The sequence below is a fragment of the Columba livia genome, chromosome 15 (assembly GCF_036013475.1).
Source record: "Columba livia isolate bColLiv1 breed racing homer chromosome 15, bColLiv1.pat.W.v2, whole genome shotgun sequence".
Lineage (NCBI taxonomy): Eukaryota > Metazoa > Chordata > Aves > Columbiformes > Columbidae > Columba > Columba livia.
In genome coordinates, this window is record NC_088616.1 from 1,678,352 (window position 1) to 1,700,136 (window position 21,785).

At 49.0% G+C, this 21,785-nt stretch overlaps 1 protein-coding gene across 1 annotated transcript; it reads left to right on the forward strand.

Moving 5' to 3' along the window:
* The first annotated feature begins 124 nt into the window (after positions 1-124).
* Positions 125-14,090, forward strand: LOC102098145 (ral guanine nucleotide dissociation stimulator-like 1). Its single transcript, XM_065030627.1, has 17 exons — positions 125-438; positions 1,934-2,519; positions 3,021-3,238; positions 4,216-4,424; positions 5,267-5,344; positions 5,789-5,973; positions 7,123-7,247; positions 7,898-8,113; positions 8,537-8,640; positions 8,973-9,057; positions 9,451-9,537; positions 9,838-9,870; positions 10,600-10,721; positions 10,956-11,045; positions 11,465-11,603; positions 12,092-12,244; positions 12,917-14,090. The coding sequence occupies exons 1-17, from the start codon at positions 403-405 to the stop codon at positions 13,082-13,084; spliced, it is 2,634 nt and encodes an 877-aa protein (XP_064886699.1). The 5' UTR covers positions 125-402; the 3' UTR covers positions 13,085-14,090.
* The last annotated feature ends 7,695 nt before the right edge of the window (positions 14,091-21,785 follow it).

Here is a 21,785-nt window from a genome sequence, read left to right on the forward strand (position 1 = left end):
GGAACACCAGGGCGGTTGAATGGAGAAACTGCTCCCGTGGGATCACGACAGGTCAGGAGAGGAAGGGCTGGGAAACCAGAGCTGTATGACACGCGTGCTGCTCCTGCCACACGGACAGCGGCACCGCGCTGCCGCCCCCGCTCCGCACACGTCCCGCTTCTGAAGGGCACGCCGGCGGGCTGAGGGCGGGGCAAGGGGGCGTGCCCGGAGCGGCGGCGAGCTGCGATTGGCCGGCTGCGGGCGGCACGTGCTGCCGCGAGGCCGCGTCCGGGCGCCGCGGTGCCGCCGGAGCCGTTGCCGCCGTTGCCGTCGGGGCGAGCGGTCGGTGCGAGAGAGAGAGAGCGGGAGTGCGGGGCTGGCGGAGCCGGCAGCAGCCCTGCCTGCGGACGCGGACACAGCGCCATGTGCGGGATCAGCTGCGGGCCCTGCTGCGGACGGGTAGGAGCGAGCCGGCCCCGCCGCCCGCCCTTCCCCGGGGCTGCGGTGACACGGGGCCGGGGTGGGGGGCAGCTCCGAGTGCCGAGAGAAGGGTGTTGGTGACTGCTGCCGAGTGACAAGTGACGGGACGGGAGGAAACGGCACCAGCTGTGCCGGGGGAGGCTCAGGTTGGCTGTTGGGAACATTTCCTCCCAGAAATGGGAGGGAGTGCGGTCTGGATGATCTAGTGCAGTGCCTCAGGAGGCAGCACTGGGGCCGGTATTATTCAATATATTCATCAACGATTTGGACGAGGGAATAGAGTGACTGTCAGCAAGTTTGCTGATGACACCAAGCTGGGAGGAGTGGTGACACTGGAAGCTGTGCTGCCATCAGAGACCTGGACAGGCTGGAGAGCTGGGCAGGGAAACATTGAATGAAATAGAACAAGGGCAAGTGTAGAGTCTTGAATCTGGGCAGGAACAACCCCAGGTTCCAGTGTAAGTTGGGGAATGACCTATTAGAGAGCAGTGTAGGGGAAAGGGACCTGGGGGTCCTGGGGACAGCAGGGTGACCATGAGCCAGCACTGGGCCCTTGTGGCCAGGAAGCCAATGGTACCTGGGGTGGGTTAGAAGGGGGTGGTCAGTAGGTCAGAGAGGTTCTCCTGCCCCTCTGCTCTGCCCTGGGGAGACCACACCTGGAATATTGTGTCCAGTTGTGGCCCCTCAGTTCCAGCAGGACAGGGAACTGCTGGAGAGAGTCCAGCGCAGCCACCAAGATGCTGAAGGGAGTGGAGCATCTCCCGTGTGAGGAAAGGCTGAGGGAGCTGGGGCTCTGGAGCTGGACAAGAGGACACTGAGGGGGGACTCATTCATGGGGATCAAGATGGAAAGGGTGAGTGTCAGGAGGATGGAGCCAGGCTCTTCTCGGTGACAACCAGGGACAGGACAAGGGGTAATGGGTACAAACTGGAACACAGGAGGTTCCACTAAAATATGAGAAGAAACTTGTTCCTGGTGAGGGTGGCAGAGCCTGGCCCAGGCTGCCCAGGGAGGTTGTGGAGTCTCCTTCTGTGCAGACATTCCAACCCGCCTGGACACCTTCCTGTGTAACCTCATCTGGGTGTTCCTGCTCCATGGGGGGATTGCACTGGATGAGCTTTACAGGGCCCTTCCAACCCCTGACACTGTGTGATTCTGTGAAAGGGTTATTAAACATTGGAACAGGCTGCCCAGGGCAGCGGTGGAGTCACCATCCCTGGAGGGGTTTAAAAGGCACGTAGATGAGGTTCTGAGGGACACGGGGCAGTGCCAGGGGTGGCTTAACGGTTGCACTCGATGATCTCTTCCAATCAAAATGATTCTATTATTCTGTCATACGACCTATTTTTTGCATTGTAATAGTGCCTAAAGATCAGGGTTCATATGATCTTGTCCTGGTACTTTTGCAAGGACATTAAAAGTAAATGTGTTGCTATCTGCAATTCAAAACTGCCTTTCCGTTGTTTTCTAACAGGCTCGGAACTTCTCCTTTCGGAATCTGTCTGTTTGGAGATGTTGGAGGAGACCAAGGAGGAGGACACCCAGGAGGAAGACACGCGAGGAAGATGTGGAGTCTCTGCACAGCCTTGAGGAGACTCTGACCAAGCCAACCAAGGAAGATGTGGAGAGTCCAGAGCGCATTGAGGAGAGTCCAGAGCGCACTGAGCACACTCTAAGCAAGACAAGAGAGGAAGATGTGGAGACTCCAGAGCACATTGAGGAGAGTCCAGAGAGCACTGAGCACACTCTAAGCAAGACAAGAGAGGAAGATGACGAGACTACAAGCAAGACAGCAGAGGAAGACGCAGAGACTCCAGAGCGCATTGAGAACAGTCTAAGCAAGATAACACAGGAAGACGCAGAGACTCCAGAGCACAACGAGGAGAGTCCAAGCAAGATAAGAGAGGAACACGTGGAGACTGCAGAGTGCACAGAGGAGACTCCGAGCAAGCCAGCTGAAGAAGACATGGAGACTCCACAGAGCCTGGAAAAGAATGTGAGGAACCAACCTGGGGAAGATGTGGAGGTTCCACAGAGCGTTCAAGAGGCAAGTCACTGGTGTGCAGACAGTTCTATCTGACTAGGGGATATTTTAGACATAAAGGAGGTAAAAACAAACAGAAAAGCAACCCTCAAAAACCCCAAGCCCCAGGTTCCCCAAATGAGGATTTGGTTGCACTGCACTCAAATCCTTTCTAATTGAGTTGTTGCTGTGCTTAAGGCTGTGGTAGTTAGTAAAGCCCTGAAATTTAATTATTCAAGTGGTATGTATGAAGAAGAAACATTATGTGGTTGCAGGGGACCAGTATATGTATTTCTGAAGTTAATTGTTACATCTGTTCTCTAGTGCTTTACTCCTCAACGTGTATCAGCATGTTAATGCAGCGGCTGTTAGTGCTGGGGTTCAGGAGATCTGGACTCTCTGGTTTAGTTCTTACCTCTTTCCTGGGCTTGTGCAGTAATTTGTGCTCTCAGCTCCTCTGTGCTTTCAGTTAAAAGTCCAAAAACCCCAGGTAACTAAAGGCAGCTAAAAAGTGGTGACTTAAGTGGGTGTTGTTGAGGTGTTTTGAGATCCCGGTGTTGGCATGCTGGTGTCTGCAGCCTGCGCTTGTGCAGGGACCATGTGCCTTTCTCTCTGACTTGTTTCTCTTTGCCCTTTTCCTGGCAGAGCACAACTGAGGATGGAGCTGAGGAAGCACAAGAAGGCGCTGTTGACTGTGACACCCTGAGAAGAGCGCAGATCCAGCAGCCTGCCAGTGAAGGAGCAAGATGGCTCGGGGTAAGTAAAGCTGGCGTGGTGGCCAGGTCCCCAGCTGATTCAAGTGTCCTCACTTCATTGCAATCAGTGCAGCTGTGGCAGTTTGAGCCAGAGGGTCAGGAGGTGGGGAGAACTTTCATGTTATGTTGCCATGTTTCTACATTTTCTTCAGCATCAAAGGCAATAATGTAAGAACTTGCTTTGGTGTAGTGTCCAGGTTGGTAGTATAGAGACTTTGAGTAGCAGATTTCCCATCTCTGCCTCCTGTTTCTCCTAGGAGAAATATTAGAAATATTAGAATTTTCTCCCATTCCAGGGGTGTTGTTCCTCGTACGTAGAAGGAGTTTGCCAGGTCTTGGTCATATTCGCAAGGGAAGAGTTCTTAGTCATGCTGCATTTGTAGAGTGATTTGGAGGCTGTTCAGCTGAAAAGCCTTGGCTGGTAAATCATTGGATGTGTCTGAGAGAAATGCAGCTCTAACTGAAAATATCATAGAACCCGTGTTGAAAGGAATACAAAAGTTTTTGTTCATTTTGAGTGACTTGGGCTTTATTACCAATTCGTTTAAGTACTGAGAAGCTTGAAATCTTGCCTTGTAACTTCTTGTAGAGGTACCAGTAAGTGAAGGAACTTAGATCTTTCATGCTGCAGGAAGTCTAATAAAGCTTTCTTAAACTTCTTGATGCTAAGAAAGCATCCGGGGTTTTTGAATGGTTGGCCCTGTTAGGAGAGAATGGTCAGTTCAAAAGCCAACCATGAGATTACAGCTTAAGCACTGGAAACACTTGCCTGTTTAAATAAGAAATGTCTTCATTGTCCTCCAGTATTTGATACAGCATTTGGTATTTGGAGAGCCAAAACTGACAAAATTGTGTAGTAACTGGAGATGGACTATTCCTGTGAAAAGGTGGAATGGAATCTGTGTTTCATTGTGCAAGCTGTGTCGGGGCTCTGGCTCCTGTCTGAGTTTTGTGCTTTGTCTTTGTTTCCACTTGTAGGCTGAAGGGGACCAGTTACCCGCAGAACACACTGTCAGCCCGCACGAGACGTGCAAAAGCAGGGCCCTGAAAGCTGGAACTTTGGAAAAGCTGGTGGAGACGCTTCCGACGGCATTTGCAGATAATGATTTTACATACATCAACATCTTCCTCTCAACGTACAGGGCCTTTGCTTCCACCAGCACAGTCCTGGAGCTGCTCCTGGACAGGTAAGAGGCGGCACAGAATGGAAACTGAGCCATCATTTATTATACACGACAGGGGGATGTTGACAGGCATTTCCTCCCCTGCTTTTAGTGGACATGGAGTTAATAACCTGATGGACAGAGGTCAACAATCCTGCAAACTTCAGGATTTCAGCATAAACACAGCTTGTGTAAATGCACGCTGCCCACATCCCAGCTCTCATTAAAGCTTAAGCGCCGAGTGGGGAAAGTGTGCGTGGTCTGACCGCTAAGGAACCAAACTGGGACCGACACAAGAAAATCAATACAGCTTTTCCCTTAAAAAAAGACCAGAATACGTGTGGGCCGGAAAGTCACACCTGGAACAGATTCCTATTTCTTCCGTCTGGCAGTCAGTTCTCGGTTTGATGGGTTTGTGGTGTTTTCTGAGCAGCCATTAAAATGTTCACACTCAGATGCACCATGAACTCCTCGTCACCCCTGCGTAAGGAGGTGCACGGTGTGGTTGGAAAGGAGCTGTTCCAGCTGCCGCCAGGGCTCTCCCCGCAGGTCTCTGGGGGCTCAGTGTCCCCAGCTGAGCTCCCTGTGGCTGTGGCTGCGCCGCTCCTGTCAGAGGCACCACGGGTTTGCCTGGTTTAGGCTGGGTTTGCTTTGCAGTGCACGGGGACATGTGCAAAGCCTTCATCTCTGCCTCAGCGTCCCCAGCCACCGTGGAATTGTCCAGCATGAAGCCCTTGTCTTCATGCCAATTGTATATGAATATGCCAATATGTATATGTTCATGCCAATTGTATATGGCTTACGCTATTTGGGATTTTGCTTTTGCTCAGTAGCGGTTCCTCTAGACAGCCATCTCATTTTTTCAGATACGGAAACCTGGAAACCTCGGGCTCTGAAGAATGTGGAAACCAGAGTTCGCCCGAATCCAGCACAGTGCTCAGGACGTAAGTTTGGTTTTGCAGCGCCCAGCGAGCCCCAGTCAGGGTTCGGTGCTGGAGCGGGACGTGGGCAGCAGAGCTGTTGTTTCCTTTGACAATTCACAGCCCTGTGTGCTTCAAGGAGCTTGTGTAAAGGCCGAGTATCAGCTGTCTCATAACGCATCCAATAATACAACGCAGAGAAAATCTTTAATGTATTTGAATGACCGCGCTGGTTTCTCAAGGTGTAATTGAAGAAGCAGCCTTTAGTTTCCTCTGAAGTATTATCTTAATAATATTTCTTGCATAAAAAGAACAAATTAAATTCTGTGCTCACAGAAGTGTCCATACTGCCTTCACGTGGGGCATGAACGGCTCAGTGTTCCTGTTGTTATATTAGGTACAGATGCATAGGATTGCATCAATACCTGCTGCATCCAACCCATATGTTCTCTCTGAACTTGCTCACAGTGCGATCGCATCGATTTTACAAGCCTGGCTCGACCAATGTGCCGAGGATTTCCAAGAGCCGCCCGACTACGTGTGTCTGCTGAAGGTGCTGAGTTACCTGAAGAAGAACATGCCCGGCTCTGACCCGGAGAAGAGGGCGCAGAGCCTCCTGGAGCAGTTCCAGAAGGAAGAACTGGAGAATGATGGTAAAGTACCTTTCTCTGCTGTCTGGGTGTTCTCCCAGCGACAAGCCTGACGCGTCCCCTTATCCAGGGCACAAAGCTTCCGGTGCCGTGAGCCGAAAAGGCGTAAGAGCTCACGTAGTATGTGAGTGAGAACTGGAATCAACTTCCAGCTTTAGTGGCGGGACTGAGTTCTTGTATGTGCATGATTCTCACGTTGGCTGCGTGTTTTTCAGACCCCGTTGGCTCTGGAGCGCATAACGGTAGGACTGGTGTGCAGAAAAGGCCCAGGTTTAGACTTAGTGCTGCGGCAGCCAAGGCCGCTGATCAATTGTGTACATCCCGTGAGAGGGGCGGACTTGCCGGGAGGGGCGGCCAGAACTGGTGACCCAAAGTGACCAGCTCGGTAGGTTTTCCGCGCCACCCACGTTGTGCAGCATCTAGAACTGGGAGATCAGCAGGGTCTCGCTCTCCTCGTCCATGGCCGGCATCTGAAGAGGAGCCTGCCTGCGATCCTAGGCCTGGTTCCAGGCCCTGCAGCCCTGAATCCAGCTCTGGTTTACTGCCGAGTCCAGCCCAGGGCGTCCGGGTGCTTGTCCTGCAGCTGCTGGAGCCACGATTGGTTTCGTATATTTTGCATTACTTTCTCTCCTCATCAGTACTACTAGCAAAGCATGTTTTAACTTTCCAGCTGGTCTCTCTCCCTTCTCCTCCTCTTCCCTTGAAATCTGGACAGAAGGGCATTCTCAGCGTAATATTTTGGGGTATAATTGCAGTCTTGTCTCTTTGCAGTTCAGCTGTTTTTCAGGCTATAGAATGCGTAAATGCTGACAAGTAGATTATCAAAATTCTGCAGTGTTAATAAGGAATTGTTGGGGGGGTTGGTGGGTTTTTTCTTCCCAAAGAATGGCTAGTGAAGGGGTTAAGGCACTTCTCAGCTAAGAGACCCTGAACAGCTCAGTTCTCCCTGTTTCTTTTTCTTCTGCCTTCTCTTTGCCAATTTAATCTTCCGGTCCTTATCTTTCTCACTAAAATGTGCAGCACAGTGAGGCCGTTACAGCGGGCAGGTCCCTTTGCATGTTCTGCTGTTAGATGCAGTGATTTTTCAAATATCTGCTGTGATTAATTGTGTTCTGTATAAATTCACTGACTCGTGTTCTCCACGCTGGCCAGACGCGTTCCACAGCCTTTCTCCCTGCAACCTGGATGACGACGAGGAACGGGACATCAGCGGTGCAGGAGAATTCTCATTGTTCCAGGAAGACCTGGTGGCAGAACAGCTGACATACATGGACGCGGTATGTAGGTCGTACGTATTACTTGAAATGCTCGGGAAAATAGTTCTGGGCTTCTAATTGTTTGTTTGTCTGTTTGTTTTTTAACTTGGATCAATGTAAGTCTAGCGTTCCAGAACCGCTCTGTTGCTGGGACACAGAGCACAGCTCTGCTTGGTTGTCCAAACTTGCTTCATTGATTGGGCTTTTCCTTCCGTTCTTCTGAAGTCGTTTGTCTTTTTCTTACAGTGTGAATGTAGACTGTGTGGCCTCTTTTGCAAAGTTTCATATTTGACCCCTCAGAAATAGTGTATTTGGACTCTAGTTTAGGCTACCTCACCTGAAGCTGTATAAGTACTTTTAACTGTAGTGCTCCCATTTGGTTTCTTTGTATCAAGTTCTTTCAAAAATATCATTATATAGAAATCTTTCCCCCTGGTAATGTAAGTGATAGAAAGGTGTCTCTTGTTTTGCCAGGACTGTTTAGCTGACAGTTCTTTTAGGGCATCAGGCCTAAAGAGTTATACCAAAGTGTATATTTTAAACTAAGAGGAAACCAATATTTCCCCTTTAATACCCTATTAGATTCAGATCCAGTTTGTACCGTGAACATGCATTTCTTGCTGTGGGCAATAGCGATCCAGGCTGACTTGGACACCTCTGTTTCCCTCTAGACACTCTTCAAGAACGTTGTGCCCCACCACTGCCTGGGCTGCATCTGGTCCCGCAGGGACAAGCAAGAGAACAAACAGCTGGCACAGAGCATCAGAGCCACCATCTCGCAGTTCAACGCCGTCACCAACTGCGTGGTCAGCACCGTCCTACAGACCAGAGAACTAAAGCCACGGCAACGAGCGAAGATCTTGGAGAAGTGGATCCGTATCGCACGTGTAAAGCGTTTGTTCACGACTGTTTGACGTTCCCTGTGCGGGTGCCGTGGAGCTGGGAGGGGAGAGGGGGGTTGTTGGCGTTGGGCCCAGGCCAGGGAGCAGCTGAGCTCTCGTTCCCTCTGGGTTTGGCTGACTGTCCCTGTCACAGCACATGCAGCGTTGCTCTTCCTCTCCTCGCTGTTGTAGTTTGGGCAGCATCACCACAAATAGACGAAAGTGAGGAAAACAAGATGGAAATGCCAAAGTCATCAGGTGTTTGGTGGCTGGAGGGGGGAGTGATATTTTTGAGGCTCAGTCTTTGTGGAGCTGCCCGCTTAGCAGGGAGAATGTGCAGCGAGCAGGACACGGGGCAGACAGAAGAGCACTGACTATTGGTGATGCTGACGATTAATGCTCCCGTGTTTCTAACCGCTCCTTTCACAGCAATGTAGGATCCTGAACAGCTTTTCGTCTTTGAAGGCCATTGTTTCCGCCTTGCAGTCCACCTCTGTTTATCGCCTGAAGAAGACCTGGGCCTGCGTTCCAAAGTAAGGCTGCCCCAGACAAAGGCAAAAAGCTCCGTGCTCTTTCTTTGTACCCATTGATCCACCTGCTTCCAAGAATCTCATACCTGCAGCGCGATTGAGAGCCCTCAGCAGGGTCAGCGTCCCTGCGGCATTTCTTTGTGTCAAATAGGGCCTGGGAGCACCAGAAGATCCCAGGAAGGTTCCTGGTACATGTGCAGCGTGTCACAGGATGTGTTTTGGTGCTTTTATCTTTTATGTACCCAACTGCTAACGATTCATGAGAAAAAAATAGGACCCCATCTGATTCGGAGTGCTTACAAACAACTTAAATGATTTAATCTTTTCCTGTACAGGGACATAATGCTGATGTTCGAAGATCTTTCAGAAATATTCTCCGACTGCGACAACTTTGCGACGAGCAGGGAGCTGCTGATGAAGGTGGGAATGAGCTTGAGTCGCCAGGCTTGTGATCTCACCCAAAGCCGAGCTCAGCCCTGTTCCTAACCTGTTCCTAACTCCCTTTTGCGGTGCTTTGGGGAAGACGGGTCTGTAAATCCCGGGCTTTCCTGCTGGGGCGAGAGGTGCTGCACAGCGAGATTTGACGCAGATGAGTTAGGAATGAGCACTTTGCCTTTATACCGCTCTGTACAGAGACGAACCGCTGGCCAAGATACTGAGGATGATGTCATGAAAGCATCATTTACAAGAGCACTGTTTGGTGAAGCAGACTAGTTGTATTTTGTTTGCTAGCACAGGAGTATTCCAGCATTCTAATTAGTATTATTATTATTTCTCAGTCAATTAATCCACCATTGCTCTGCCCGTTTGCAGGGAGTCACACAGGGCACGGTACCTTACCTGGGTACCTTCCTCACAGACCTCGTCATGCTGGACACAGCCCTTCAGGACTATCTCGAGGTAATTTGGGGCAATTTTTGGAATCCTAAATATCCTCCCTCCCTTCCAGACACTGTGTCTGGTCCTGTATCTTCCACTGGGTTCTAGTGCAGTTCTTAAAAATGGAGGAATCTATCTGAAAAATAGACTCGGGGACACGAGTGCTGTGGTTTATCCTAGAGCTGGAAACAGGTCTTTGTAGAAGCCTTTGGTCAGGGCAGCTCTGGCCTTTCCCTTGGTGTCGCTACTTCATCGTGTTTGTGATCAACTCCAACCGAGCCTGTGCTCTTCTCCTCTGATCCCTTCTCTGTCCTTCAACAGGGCGGCCTGATCAACTTTGAGAAGCGGCGAAGGGTGAGTGGAAGGTTGACTGTTCTGTGATCGTTAGCTCCTGACGCTCTCTGCTGGAGCGTTCTCTTGGCGAGGCCTGTTGTCTTTGCTCGGGCGTATCCAGCAGCCGCTAAGGTTACTGAGGACTGCGAGGAAGGAACAATCCCCGGCACGCTGTGAACCTCTGCCGGGCTGTGAGGGGCAGCGCGCGAAGAGAAATTCCTTTTAGACGCGGGCAGCAGGGGAAGAGGAGCTGCAGGGCACTCGCTGCCATGGGATTTACGTCTGGGGCACACTCCCCCCGTTTGGTGTTCACGGGAACACGTTACACGTGTGTTCTGTGTGCTGGCCACAAGATACAGTTTGTGACCATGTTCCTTGTGCTGCAGTAAATGGTTGTGGGTAAAAGGTGCAGAGAGCGAAGCAGGTACCTGGGACTGAGAAATCAAGGCTCAGCGTTTCCTTGCGGCCTGAGCCTTGTTAGTCAGAGCTCAGTAGGAGCGAAGGTGCCGGGGTTTCCTCTGTCCACGGCAGTCGCGCCGGATCTCGGACAGAATTATTTTGGGCAAGTGTGTGTGCAAGTGGAGTGAGGGAAGAGCAGCACGTTCTTGAAATAGTCACTTCTTCAACGGAAACCGACCTGCGGGTCAAACTCAGTTTGTCCCGGATCTGTTGCTGCGTGCGTTTAGTGTATTAACGAGACTGGCTTTATTTTTCTAATTAGAATTCCTATTTTATTATTTGTTTTCTTAGGAATTTGACGTAATCGCCCAAATTAAGCTCTTGCAGTCCTCATGTAACAGCTATTGCATGACACGAGATGAGAAATTCCTGCAGTGGTTTAGGAGGCAGCGGCATTTAAGTGATGAGGAGAGGTAGGGTCTCAGCCCGGCTGGCGAAGCAGCTTTTCTTCCCCCGCAGGCAGGTTCAGGTTCTCTCAGCCTTGAGCTCTGCGCTGCCAGGAGCTGCTCCCGGAGAGTGGAAATACACCCGCACAGAGCTGCGCTCCTCCTTGTGGGGATGCAGCCCTCTGGGACGTGGGAATGGCCCAGGGCTTCTCAAATATGGCCACTCTGAGATATTTAACAATGGTATTGCCTGTTCTGCAGTTTCCATCTTTCACGGGAAATTGAAGCAGCTGCTGACAAGAGCATCGCATCGGGCAGAGCTCAGAAGAGTGCGCTGAAGAGATTCAGCCTGTGAGTGCAACGGGGAGGGGGGTTTGGTGCGTGAATATGAACTGGAATAAATCAAACACCAGCTGACAAACCTGGCTGGGGATCCAGAGCACTGCAGTGCTGTAAGGAGGCACCACCAGCTAGAAATACGTATTTCTGTTGTCCCTTTCTATTGGCGTAAGTAGTCATGAGGATTATTGAGTAAAGACATTAGAAATAACCCTAAGGTGTCAGACAAAGGAACAATTTCAGTGCTGGCTTAGAAATTCAATTCAAATCTGCTGTAGCAAAACAGAGTAAATAAGGATAGAGTCTAATCTGATCTACACACACAAACAATAGGCCACTCGAGCTAGGAGAACACACCACCAGGTCAGCTTGTTGAAGCAAGTGCCAGCTTTGCTCAGCCCAGCTCTGCTGTGCTTTCTTTTCTCCCCTAGGCCGTTCCTGGGCTTGGGGGTGAGCGCCCACAGCGCACCCGTCAACGCGCAGCCCAAACCTGCTCCAGGTGGGAGCTCTGGGGACAGCACCGTCACCATCGTCCCTCCCACCGACACTGCTGAGGAGCCTCAGCACAAGGTAGGGCCTGGGCCCTGTGTTCAGCACAAACAGCCTGTGCGAGGCTGCTGACGCTGCCGGCGGCCCCAGGCGCTTGCCCAAGCCTGCGGGTCTTGACTAGAGCGTTGCGTGCAGTGGAATGGAGGGCCCTGAGCTCTGGGAAAGGCAGTTTTGGGGGGAAAGCTCATCTGCATCAGCCCAGCCTAATCCTGGGGCAGGCGGAGCAGCTGAGCAAGGGAGAAGCAGGTGGGGTCAGAGCTCGCCAGCCCTGTGGTTTGACCTGCCAGGAACTGCCCAGACCAAGCCTTGTCTGGGCTGGCTTCCGTTCCCAGGGAGCTTTGTCCTACAGACTCTGCTCTGTTGACCTAAGCTGCCTTAACTGGGTTGCTGAAGCCCTCGTTAAGGCTGTTGCGCTGAAGAGTGTCATCTTTAGCTTTTGGAGCTTTTCAATTAAATGGTAATAAATGTGTTTGATCTCGTCTCCCCCCTTGCTGCCGTCTGATGACAAGTGCTCCAAGAAGTGCCCCGACTCTGTGACTCCCATTACCGCTAAGGAAGCGCCTCCAGTGCTGCCACTTTACAACCACCAGAACGGAGAGAGCTGCGTCATCCGGACCAGCGTAGAAGAGGACAGCAGTGGCAACATCTACAAGAGCATCCTGGTGAGTGGAGGGAACAGCAAAAGGCTGTTACTGTGGGTGATGTCTTCACCCCAGGTGACTTATATGGTGCTTTTAGTTTTGGAAACGCCTATTCACTAATGAAACCTCCTTGACAGGGAAAATGAGAAATGTTAGAAATCAAAACCTGTGGAGCAGGGGATGAAAGAGAGGTTTGCAAAGAGCATCTCTCAAGGTTTCTGGTCTTGAAACTGAAGCTTGTGTTTGATCAGCAATGCCAAGTGAAGCACTGTGAGCAGGTGCCGGCTTTGCTGCCCCTGCTCTTCTGCCAGCGCCGGCTGTTGTGTGTCCAGCTCAGCACTGGGGTGTGTGACTGTGACACAAGGTGCCCCTTCCCCAGCAAACCCAGCTACAAGGCCCCGAATCTTTGCAGGACATCAAAGAAAGTGTTTAGCACAGGAGACTGTGGATCAATGGATGTCTGCAAACAGCAGCTGGGGCAGCTCTTGCTGTGGATTCGACGGCTGCTGAGAACAAGGTCTCACCTCTCCAAGTGGGTGCTCTGGAGAGCAGAGGCTGTGATTTGCTGCTGCGTTTCTAGAACAGTGTCTGTTGTCTTGAACTAAATCAACCACCAGGTGTCACAAAGAGCATGTTTTAGTATCTGGCAGAACCTACGACTTAGTCACCGACTCCTTGCAACTCTGTTTGCAGCTGACTAACCAAGAGAAGGCTCCTGCTGTCATCCAGAGGGCCCTGGAGAAGCACAACCTGCAGTGTGGCTCGGCTGAGGATTACGAGCTGGTACAGATCATCTCCGAGGACAAAGGTGGGGAAGCAGAACTCTGCTGCTGCTGCTTGAACAGTTCTGCTGCATTTTGACGGCAAGAGTGACACGCGAAGCGACGTCAGAAGCGCCACGGACACGTTGTCACAGCTGCCGGTGAGAATAAACCCCTGAGGCTGAGTGGTGCGCCAACTAACGCTGGCTCTGCTCCCTCTCTTGCAGAGCTGGCGATCCCACCCAAGGCGAACGTGTTCTACGCCATGAACACCCAGGCCAACTTCCATTTCATCCTGAGGAGAAAAGCTGCAGCACAGGAGGAGCCTGCGCCTCATAGACGTTAATGGTTGAGCTTTGTATCGTCTTTGAGCTTTGTAGATTTACTGTTTATAGGATAAGTGTGTAAACTTCTTTTCCCCCAGTTTTAGTCTGGAGTTAATGTATTTTAATATGTGACCTGTATATAATGTTTGAGCTTTGTATATTATTTAATATTTATGTTACAGGTATATTAACTTGTTTCCACTTTTGTCTGCAGTTAATGTATTTTAACACTTGATGTTTTTATCCTATTTAATCTTTACATACTGCTGTAGAAACATTCAATACTATATAACCTTTTTTCCACTAATTTCTGCTTGCAGTGACTATATTTAAATAGCTTAGCTTTATAGAATATTTGAGCTTTGTACAATAGTTAATATTTATAGAATAAGTACATAAACTCTTTTCTACCAGATTTAGTCTGGAGTTAATGTATTCAAAGGTTTTATCTTTATATAATACCTGAGCTTTATATAATGATTACTATTTATTTAATATTCTTATTTATTTTAATGTACTAATATTTAATCTTTATTGAATATGTACATAGACCTTCCCCAATACTTTTTTCTGAAGTTAATATATTTTAATACTTGATCTTTATAGGATATTTGAGCTTTGTTTAGTATTTAATATTTATATAATAAGAACATAAACATTTTTTCCACGAGTTTTACTCTGGAGTTCATATATTTAAAGGTTTTATCTTTAGATCGTATTTGAGCTTTATATAATATTTAATATTTATTTAATATTTTTATTTAATATACTAACATTTAATCTTTATTTAATATGTACATAGACCTTCCCCAATAATTTTTGTCTGGAGTTGATACATTATTTCATCCTTATATATTATTTGATCTTTGTATAATATTTAAGATTTATATGATAAATATATCAACTTTTTTCAACCAATTTTTGTCTGGAGTTAATATATTTTAATGTTTAATCTGTATATAGTGTTTGAGCTTCATATTATATATATATATATATACATATACATATACATATATATCTATATATATATAAAATAAATAGATAAACTTTTTTCCACCATTTTTTTCTAGAGTTAATATATATTAATAATTGAGCTTTATATAATACATCATCTTTATTTAATATTTATATAATAAATACTTGAACTTTTTCCCACCAATTCTTGTCTGGCTTTAAAATATTTTAATATTCGATCCTTATGTAATATTTAGTCTTTATATATATGTAACATTTCTATAATAAATATATAAACTTTTTTCCACTAATTTTTGTCTGGAGTTAATATATCTTAATATTTGATCTCTATATCACATTTAATCTTTATATATTAATTAATGTTTCTATAAAAGTATGTACACTTTTTTCCACTAATTCTTCTCTTAAGTTAATATATGTTAAGATTTGAGCTGTTATATAATACATAATCTTTATTTATAGAATAAATATGTGAACTTTTTTCCCACCAATTCTTGTCTGGCTCTAAAATATTTTAATATTCGATCCTTATGTAATATTTAGTCTTTATGTATATGTAACATTTCTAGAATAAATACGTAAACGTTTTTCCACTATTTTTTGTCTGGAGTTAATATATTTTAATATTTGATCTTTATATCATGTTTCATCTTTACATATTGTTTAATGTTTCTATAGAAGTATGTAAACTTTTTTCCACCAGTTTTTGATCTGGAGTTAATAGATATTAATATTTGAGCTTCATATAATACATCATCTTTATTTAATATTTATGTAATAAATACTTGAACTTTTTCCACCCATTTTTGTCTGGAGTTAATATATATACATTAATGTTTGATTTTGCGTTCTATTTAGTCTTTATCTAATATTTAATATGTATATAATAAATATGCAAACGTTTTTCCACCAATTCTTGTCTGGAGTTAGTATGTTTTAATGCTTGATCTTTATATCATGTTTGAGCTTTGTATGATATTTAACGTTTCTATAATAAATAGATAAACTCTCTCCCACTAATTTGTGTCTGGAGTAGGTTAATGTATTTAAATATTTGATCATTTTGTAACATTTACTCTCTATATAACCTTTAATGTTTCTATAATAAACATGTCAGCTTTTCCCGCTCATCAGTGTCTGCGTTAATCTCTTTTCCTCTCTGAGACTTCACCGCGGTCTGAGAGTTTCCACCTCGTCCCCATTGTCTCCCCGAATTTAAGCTGCCTCTTGGTTTCTGGTTGTACTGAAACTACCCAGGGAGACAGCACACAGCAACACCACCTTAATCCATCTCCCTCAGAGAAATACAACCTATTTGCGCACCAGGAATTCCACATTGAATACTGAGGGCACAACAGCGCTTCTCCTGTCCTAACAGCACAGAGAGAGCTGTCAGGTTATGGTGGCAGCCTTAGGAACGGTGATGTGCACCAACCCTGCCTGTGACCTTGGTGTGAGCAGCTCGACTTGCTGCTCGCCCTGGGGAAACTGCTCCTGGCTCCGGGTCTGTCACCCCTCACTGCGGGGTCTCCACCAGCCGCGGCTCCGGGGGCTTCGCTCTCGTGCTCCACAGCAGAGGACAAACCCCACACTAAGAGGAGAACACAACAGCTCCTGAAGCAGCCGAGCGAACGTCCCTGTCCAGCTCTGCTGACAGCGTCTCGTTCTCCAGAGCTACAGCCTCACGCCTGACCCCACACGAGGCGGCTCCGCGTTGGGGCTGCGGGTGCCAAACCCGCCAGAGGCTCCGCAGGGACGGCCCTGCCCGAGCGGAGCCACGAGCCCGCTGCACAGGAAACTGATAAACGAACGTTTTTGCAGACGAAGTTGAAGAACATGAAGTAAGCTCCACTTTCTGACGTGCCCCGCAGAGCACTCAGGTCATCAACCTGCTGAAAACTGTAAGGTGAATAATTTTTACTCCATGCTCCACAATTAATCATTTATATGTACCACACTAAGTGTGCGCACATAAACAAGGGGATACATAGGCATATATATATATATTAACACATATGATCTACACTACACAAATCTACGAACCAGATCTTAATCGTTCGGCAAGACCAAGCTCACGTGAACCCGAGTAACTCACTCCAAACAGGCTATCGGATGGTCTGCAAAACCAATCGTGAAACCATTCTGATAAAAATCACTCGGCAAACGCAAAGCAGAGCTGAGAAAGCTGAGCAACGTGTTCAAGAGAACCCCTGTACGCGATCCCCTACAAACCAAGGAAAACCGTTCCATCCTGCACTGCCAGAAACCGGTATTGTATTGGTCCTGGGACTGTCCGTGTGCCTTCCCACTGCTCCTGCCCTCAGCAGCCTCCCCAGGGCCCCGCACCCCCCTCACCTCCTCCCAGGTGCAGCAGTGGCTGAGGAGGCAGCCGACCTCTCCCCGGGTGAGGGGCCGCGAGGAGCACGGGTCCCGGTAACCCGGCAGCACGTCGGTGCTGAGAGCTTTGAGCCGACCCGTGCTCAGCGCTCTGAGAGACAGAACACCTAACAGCATTTAAATAGAAGGTGTCGAGTCGGACACAGGCGCAACGCGGGAAGTGCCACTGATGTTCAGAGATGAGCCGCAACTCATGAAACTCCCGCACTTGTCTTGCTCAAAAACTGGGAGAAAAATGAACTTACTGATTTACATTCTAAATCAAGCTTAGACATGATATCCCTAACTCTGCCAACGACTTCTTGTGGGACTGTTGGCAAACGAAACACATAACCACGGATGTAGTTATATGCGGTGCTTTTATTTCAGCGCTGGGAAACCAGGGGTTCGCACCCAAAGCTGGTTTCAACAACTGATTCGACCTCCATTACATTTATACTATTTGGTCACGTACATATTCATTAGGTTTACAATGTATGTGTTGCATATTCATTAGATTCCACAACTATTTCACAATTTCAATTACGACATCTTTGGAACTACTCTAAGCATGCGCAGTGTCCTCTGGGGGTCGTTCAGGTTGTCTTCAGGATGAAGTAAGTAGTCTTCTTCACTCGTGTCCTTTTCACCTCTTGCCACAGCACATGCGCACTATCCATATGTTCATTATAAAATCATGTGAGATTCTTGGGTGCACATCCTACACTTTCAAGATAAGATAAAGACTAACTTTCAGCTCTCTATTCTCAAACTAAGATAAGAACCTGAACACAACCTGCAAAGCTTCAAAGATAAAGTACGAATCTTGGACACAGTTTAACAAACCGAACACAGCTTACAAAAAAACAGTTCAACTATAACAGGACCATCAATATGTCAGGAGCTTGGCTTCAAATATTTTCCTAAGAGGTCCTGATGGGTGCCCAAGTCTCCGAGACCACTAGATGGCATGTGGGTTCCCAATTCCCTTTTTGCAAGAGCCAGACCAAAAATTTCAGCCTTGATTTCTCATGATAAAAACATCTTAACACGCCTTAACGTAAAGGCTGTGTCAGGGTTAATACTGTAGCCCAACAGCTTTGTAGCACGAGGACGGACAAACCTCTCAGGAGATAATGGCTCTCACACACTTTTGCTGCTTTCTAAGTGTGTGCGAGTGTTCTAGTTCACAGAAAGGAGTATGATTTTACCCTGATTTTCATCTTAGGCTGGATGTGGGGAACAATTTCTTCCCCAAAGGGCTGTGGGGCATTGGAACAGGCTGCCCAGGGCAGTGCTGGAGTCACCAGCCCTGGAGGGCTGGACAGACGGACATGAGGTTCTCAGGACATGGGGCAGGGACAGGGGTGGGTTGTGGTTGGGGGACCTGGGGGAGGGGGCTGAACATGGCTGTACAAACCCTGGGGTCAGGGCCAGGACCCGTCCCGGAGCACGTGAGTGGGTCCGGTGTCCAGCCAGGGTCACCCAGCACAACCCCCGGTCCCTGTCCCCTCCAGCTCTTCCCGCTCCGTCCTGTGCCGGCTCCTCACCAGGATTTTCCTTCGTCCCCTCCCGGCCCAGCTCCCCCTGTTGTTAAGGGAGTGGAGCATCTCCCGTGTGAGGAAAGGCTGAGGGAGCTGGGGCTCTGGAGCTGGACAAGAGGACACTGAGGGGGGACTCATTCATGTTTACAGATATATAAAGGGTGAGTGTCAGGAGGATGGAGCCAGGCTCTTCTGGTGACAACCAGTGACAGGACAAGGGGCAATGGGTGCAAACTGGAACACAAGAGGTTCCACTGAAAGATGAGAAGAAACTTGTTCCCGGTGAGGGTGTCAGAGCCTGGCCCAGGCTGCCCAGGGGGGTTGTGGAGTCTCCTTCTGTGCAGACATTCCAACCCGCCTGGACACCTTCCTGTGTAACCTCATCTGGGTGTTCCTGCTCCATGGGGGGATTGCACTGGATGAGCTTTCCAGGGCCCTTCAACCCCTGACACTCTGGGGTTCTCCTCGTCCCTCTGTCCCTCTCCCGCCACCCCTCACCCTGCCCGGCCGCTCCCTCCCGCTCTGTCCCGCTCGGCTCCTGCTCGTCCCGGCTCCCCGGGGCTCTGGGAGGGGGCAGCCCCGGGCAGGGCCATGAGGGGCCGGGCCGGTGTCCCCGCAGGGTCAGACAGCAGAGGGGCGCCCCGGGCCGTGCTGGCAGCTCCAGTCCCGGGCACGGGGCTGCCGGCGCCATTTTCTGCCGGACACGCAGTTTGTGCTGCAGCCGCTCCCGGGTGAGGTGGGGCCGGGCCCAGCCGTGGGGGTCACAGGCACCGGCACCCGATCCCAGAGCTCCGGAGCCGCCCCAGCCCACCCCCTGCAGCTGTCCCGGCCCAGCACGTCCCTGCCCGGTCCCACAGCCACAGCGCGGCCTGTCCCGGCAGCAGAGCCGGGCTGGGGCTGCTCCAGCCGCCGTTCCCGCAGGTGCCAGACACCCGTGTGTTCTCTCAGGTGCAGGACGGGCAAGCGACTGGAGCTACAGAAAAGGAAGGGAGGAAAGGAAAGGAAAGGACAGGACAGACCAGCAGGTGGAGCAGCGCCCGAACAGTAACATCTGCCTGGCAGTGCAGAGAGTCAGAGCTCCAGTGAGTCCCGGGCCCCTGGGGCCGTGTCGCCCCTCTTGTGCCTCTCACTACTCACCCGCCCCTTCCCCCCCGGCCTTTCCCTCTGTGTATTTTTCATTCCCTGTACCTCTCTTCCTCTCCATCATTGTGCTCTGCTGGCTGTACCTCCTTTCTCTTTTCTCCAAGTCCCTGTCTCTGTCATCCGACCTTTTGTCGTTGTCCCGATTTCCTGCTCCCTGTGCCTCTTTTTTCTCTCTCTCTCTGTCCTTCAGCCCATCGCAGTTTTTTCCTTCTCTGTCTCTTTGTCCTGATCTACAGCCCTCTCTGTTTATCACAGTCTGTCTGGCCTGTTCCTTGTTCTTTGTCACTCTCTGCCTGGTACGTCTCTCCCCCTGTGCTTTACTTCCCTTCCTTCTTTCCTTCTTTCCTTTTTTCCTTCTTTCCTTCTTTCCTTCTTTCCTTCTTTCCTTCTTTCCTTCCGTCCTTCCTTCCGTCGTTCCTTCCTTCCTTCCATCCTTCTGTCCTTCCTTCTCTCCTCTTCACTCTCACTGTGTTTTTACGTTCTGCATCCCACCATCCCTGTTCTTCTTCCTGTTCATCTCCTCTCTCCCTGTTCCCCAAAGCTGCTCCCTGACTGGTTTGCCCACCTCTTCCTCCTGACACCTCTCTCTCTGTCTCCATCCCTCTGTTCTGCTCACCTTCCCTGGTTTTCTTTCTCATTGTTGTTATTCTTGTCTGTCATTCTGTCTGTTCCCTGCCCCGTCATTTCTTGCTATATCCTTCTATCCTGCACCCTGCCCCTATCCCCACCTCTCTTCTTTTTACTCCTCCTCTGCCTCGCTGCCCACCCCAGGCTTTTTTCCCATCTTGTTCCTGGTCTCAACCGTTGTTTTTCTTTCTCTCTCCTGCTCCCTCTCACTCTTTCTGCATCTCTTCCTCTTTCCCTGCTGCTTCTTTCTCCGTGTCCAGATCCTTGCTTGCCTCTTGCTTTCTGTCCTTTTATTCTTTTCTGTCTTTCTGTCCTCTTCTAGGTCTTATCCTTTCTCACTGTATCCCCCTGCCCAGCTGCTGCCCCTTCTTTCCTCTCTCTCTCGCTCTGTTTTTCCTTTCTCCATCTGTCCCACTGCTCACCACAGTTGTGTTTTATCCTTCAGTTCTGTCCTGCCCACTGTTCTTTGCTCTTTCTCTGTCACTCTGTCCTGCTCCCTGTGTCTTTTTTTGAACTCCTCCGTCTCAGTCCTGCAGCCCGTGACTGTTCTTCTCTTCTTCCATCCCTTGGTCCTGCTTCCTGCCCGTCTTTGTTTCTCCTTCCATTTGTTCTGCTGCCCATCTCTTTTCCCTTCTTGCTCCAGCTCTGCTGCTCCCTGCCCCTCTCATTCCCTCTCTGTTTCTCTGTCCTTCTCCCTGTCTCTCCCCCATCCTTCCTACTCTTCTCTCCTGCTCCCACTTCAGTGTTTCCTCTCTCTCTGTCACTCTGTCCTGCTCCCTGTCACTGTCATTTCTCTCATCTTTGTTCTGCAGCCCAGTGCTGGGCTTTTGCTCGTCTCTGTCCTGCTGCCCAGCCCGGGCTTTTCTGCCTCCGTGTCCTGCTCCCTGTCTCTTGTTGTTTCCTCTTTCCCTTTGTCCTGCCTGCCTGACCCTTTTTCTCGTTCTGTGTCACCTTCTCCCTTTGTGTTTCTCTGACAATGTGTGTCCTGCTCCTTTTCCTTGTCTTTCTGTCTCCCGTGTCCTTCTTCCTCTATTTTACTTTTCTATCCATCCCTCTGTTCCTACTGCTTATTCGCCTCCTCTGCTGTACTTTGGACTGTGGCTATAGTCAAATTATGGAATTAATATGTACAATCCATATTCCACCACAGGTTTATAAGCAAGGCTACGAAATTAAAATCTTTGCTTCCAAATCACTATTAACAAGAGAAACAAACTGACACAAATAGCAAAATAACTAACCCCTAGATACAGAGGACCGAAAACCCAAAATGCATTTGAAGATCTAAACCAAGAAGTCGTGGAAGCTCCCTTGTTAGCCCTGATAGACTGTAACAAACCCTTTCTATTATATTCCCATGAACAGGAAGGAATAGCCAGTTAGCCCAGAAATGTCTGCAAGCCGTGGCATATTACTCAGCAGCACTAGACCTCATAACTCAAGGCCTGATCTCATGCACTAGGGCAGTGGCAGCAGCAACTGGGATGATTGAGAAAGCAAGAAATATTGTCCTGGGCAGCTCCTAATGCCAGCGGTTCATTCCTCAGTTTTCATTGCTCCTCTCCAGAGTTCAAGCAACTGTGAATGTGCTACAGTTGGGCAGCACATAGGTTTATGGCGATAAACGCAAATGGTCATTGGCTTCTTGGACTGAACTTTCTATACATGCAACAAGATGCTCTCAGACCCCCTGAGATGTCCCCTCCCTTTGGTGGCCCAGTGGCACGGGCAGCAGAGCCCTGCGAGGGCGAGAATCACGCACTCCGCACAATCCAATGTGAACTCAAGCGAAGCCGTTTATTGCTTGTTA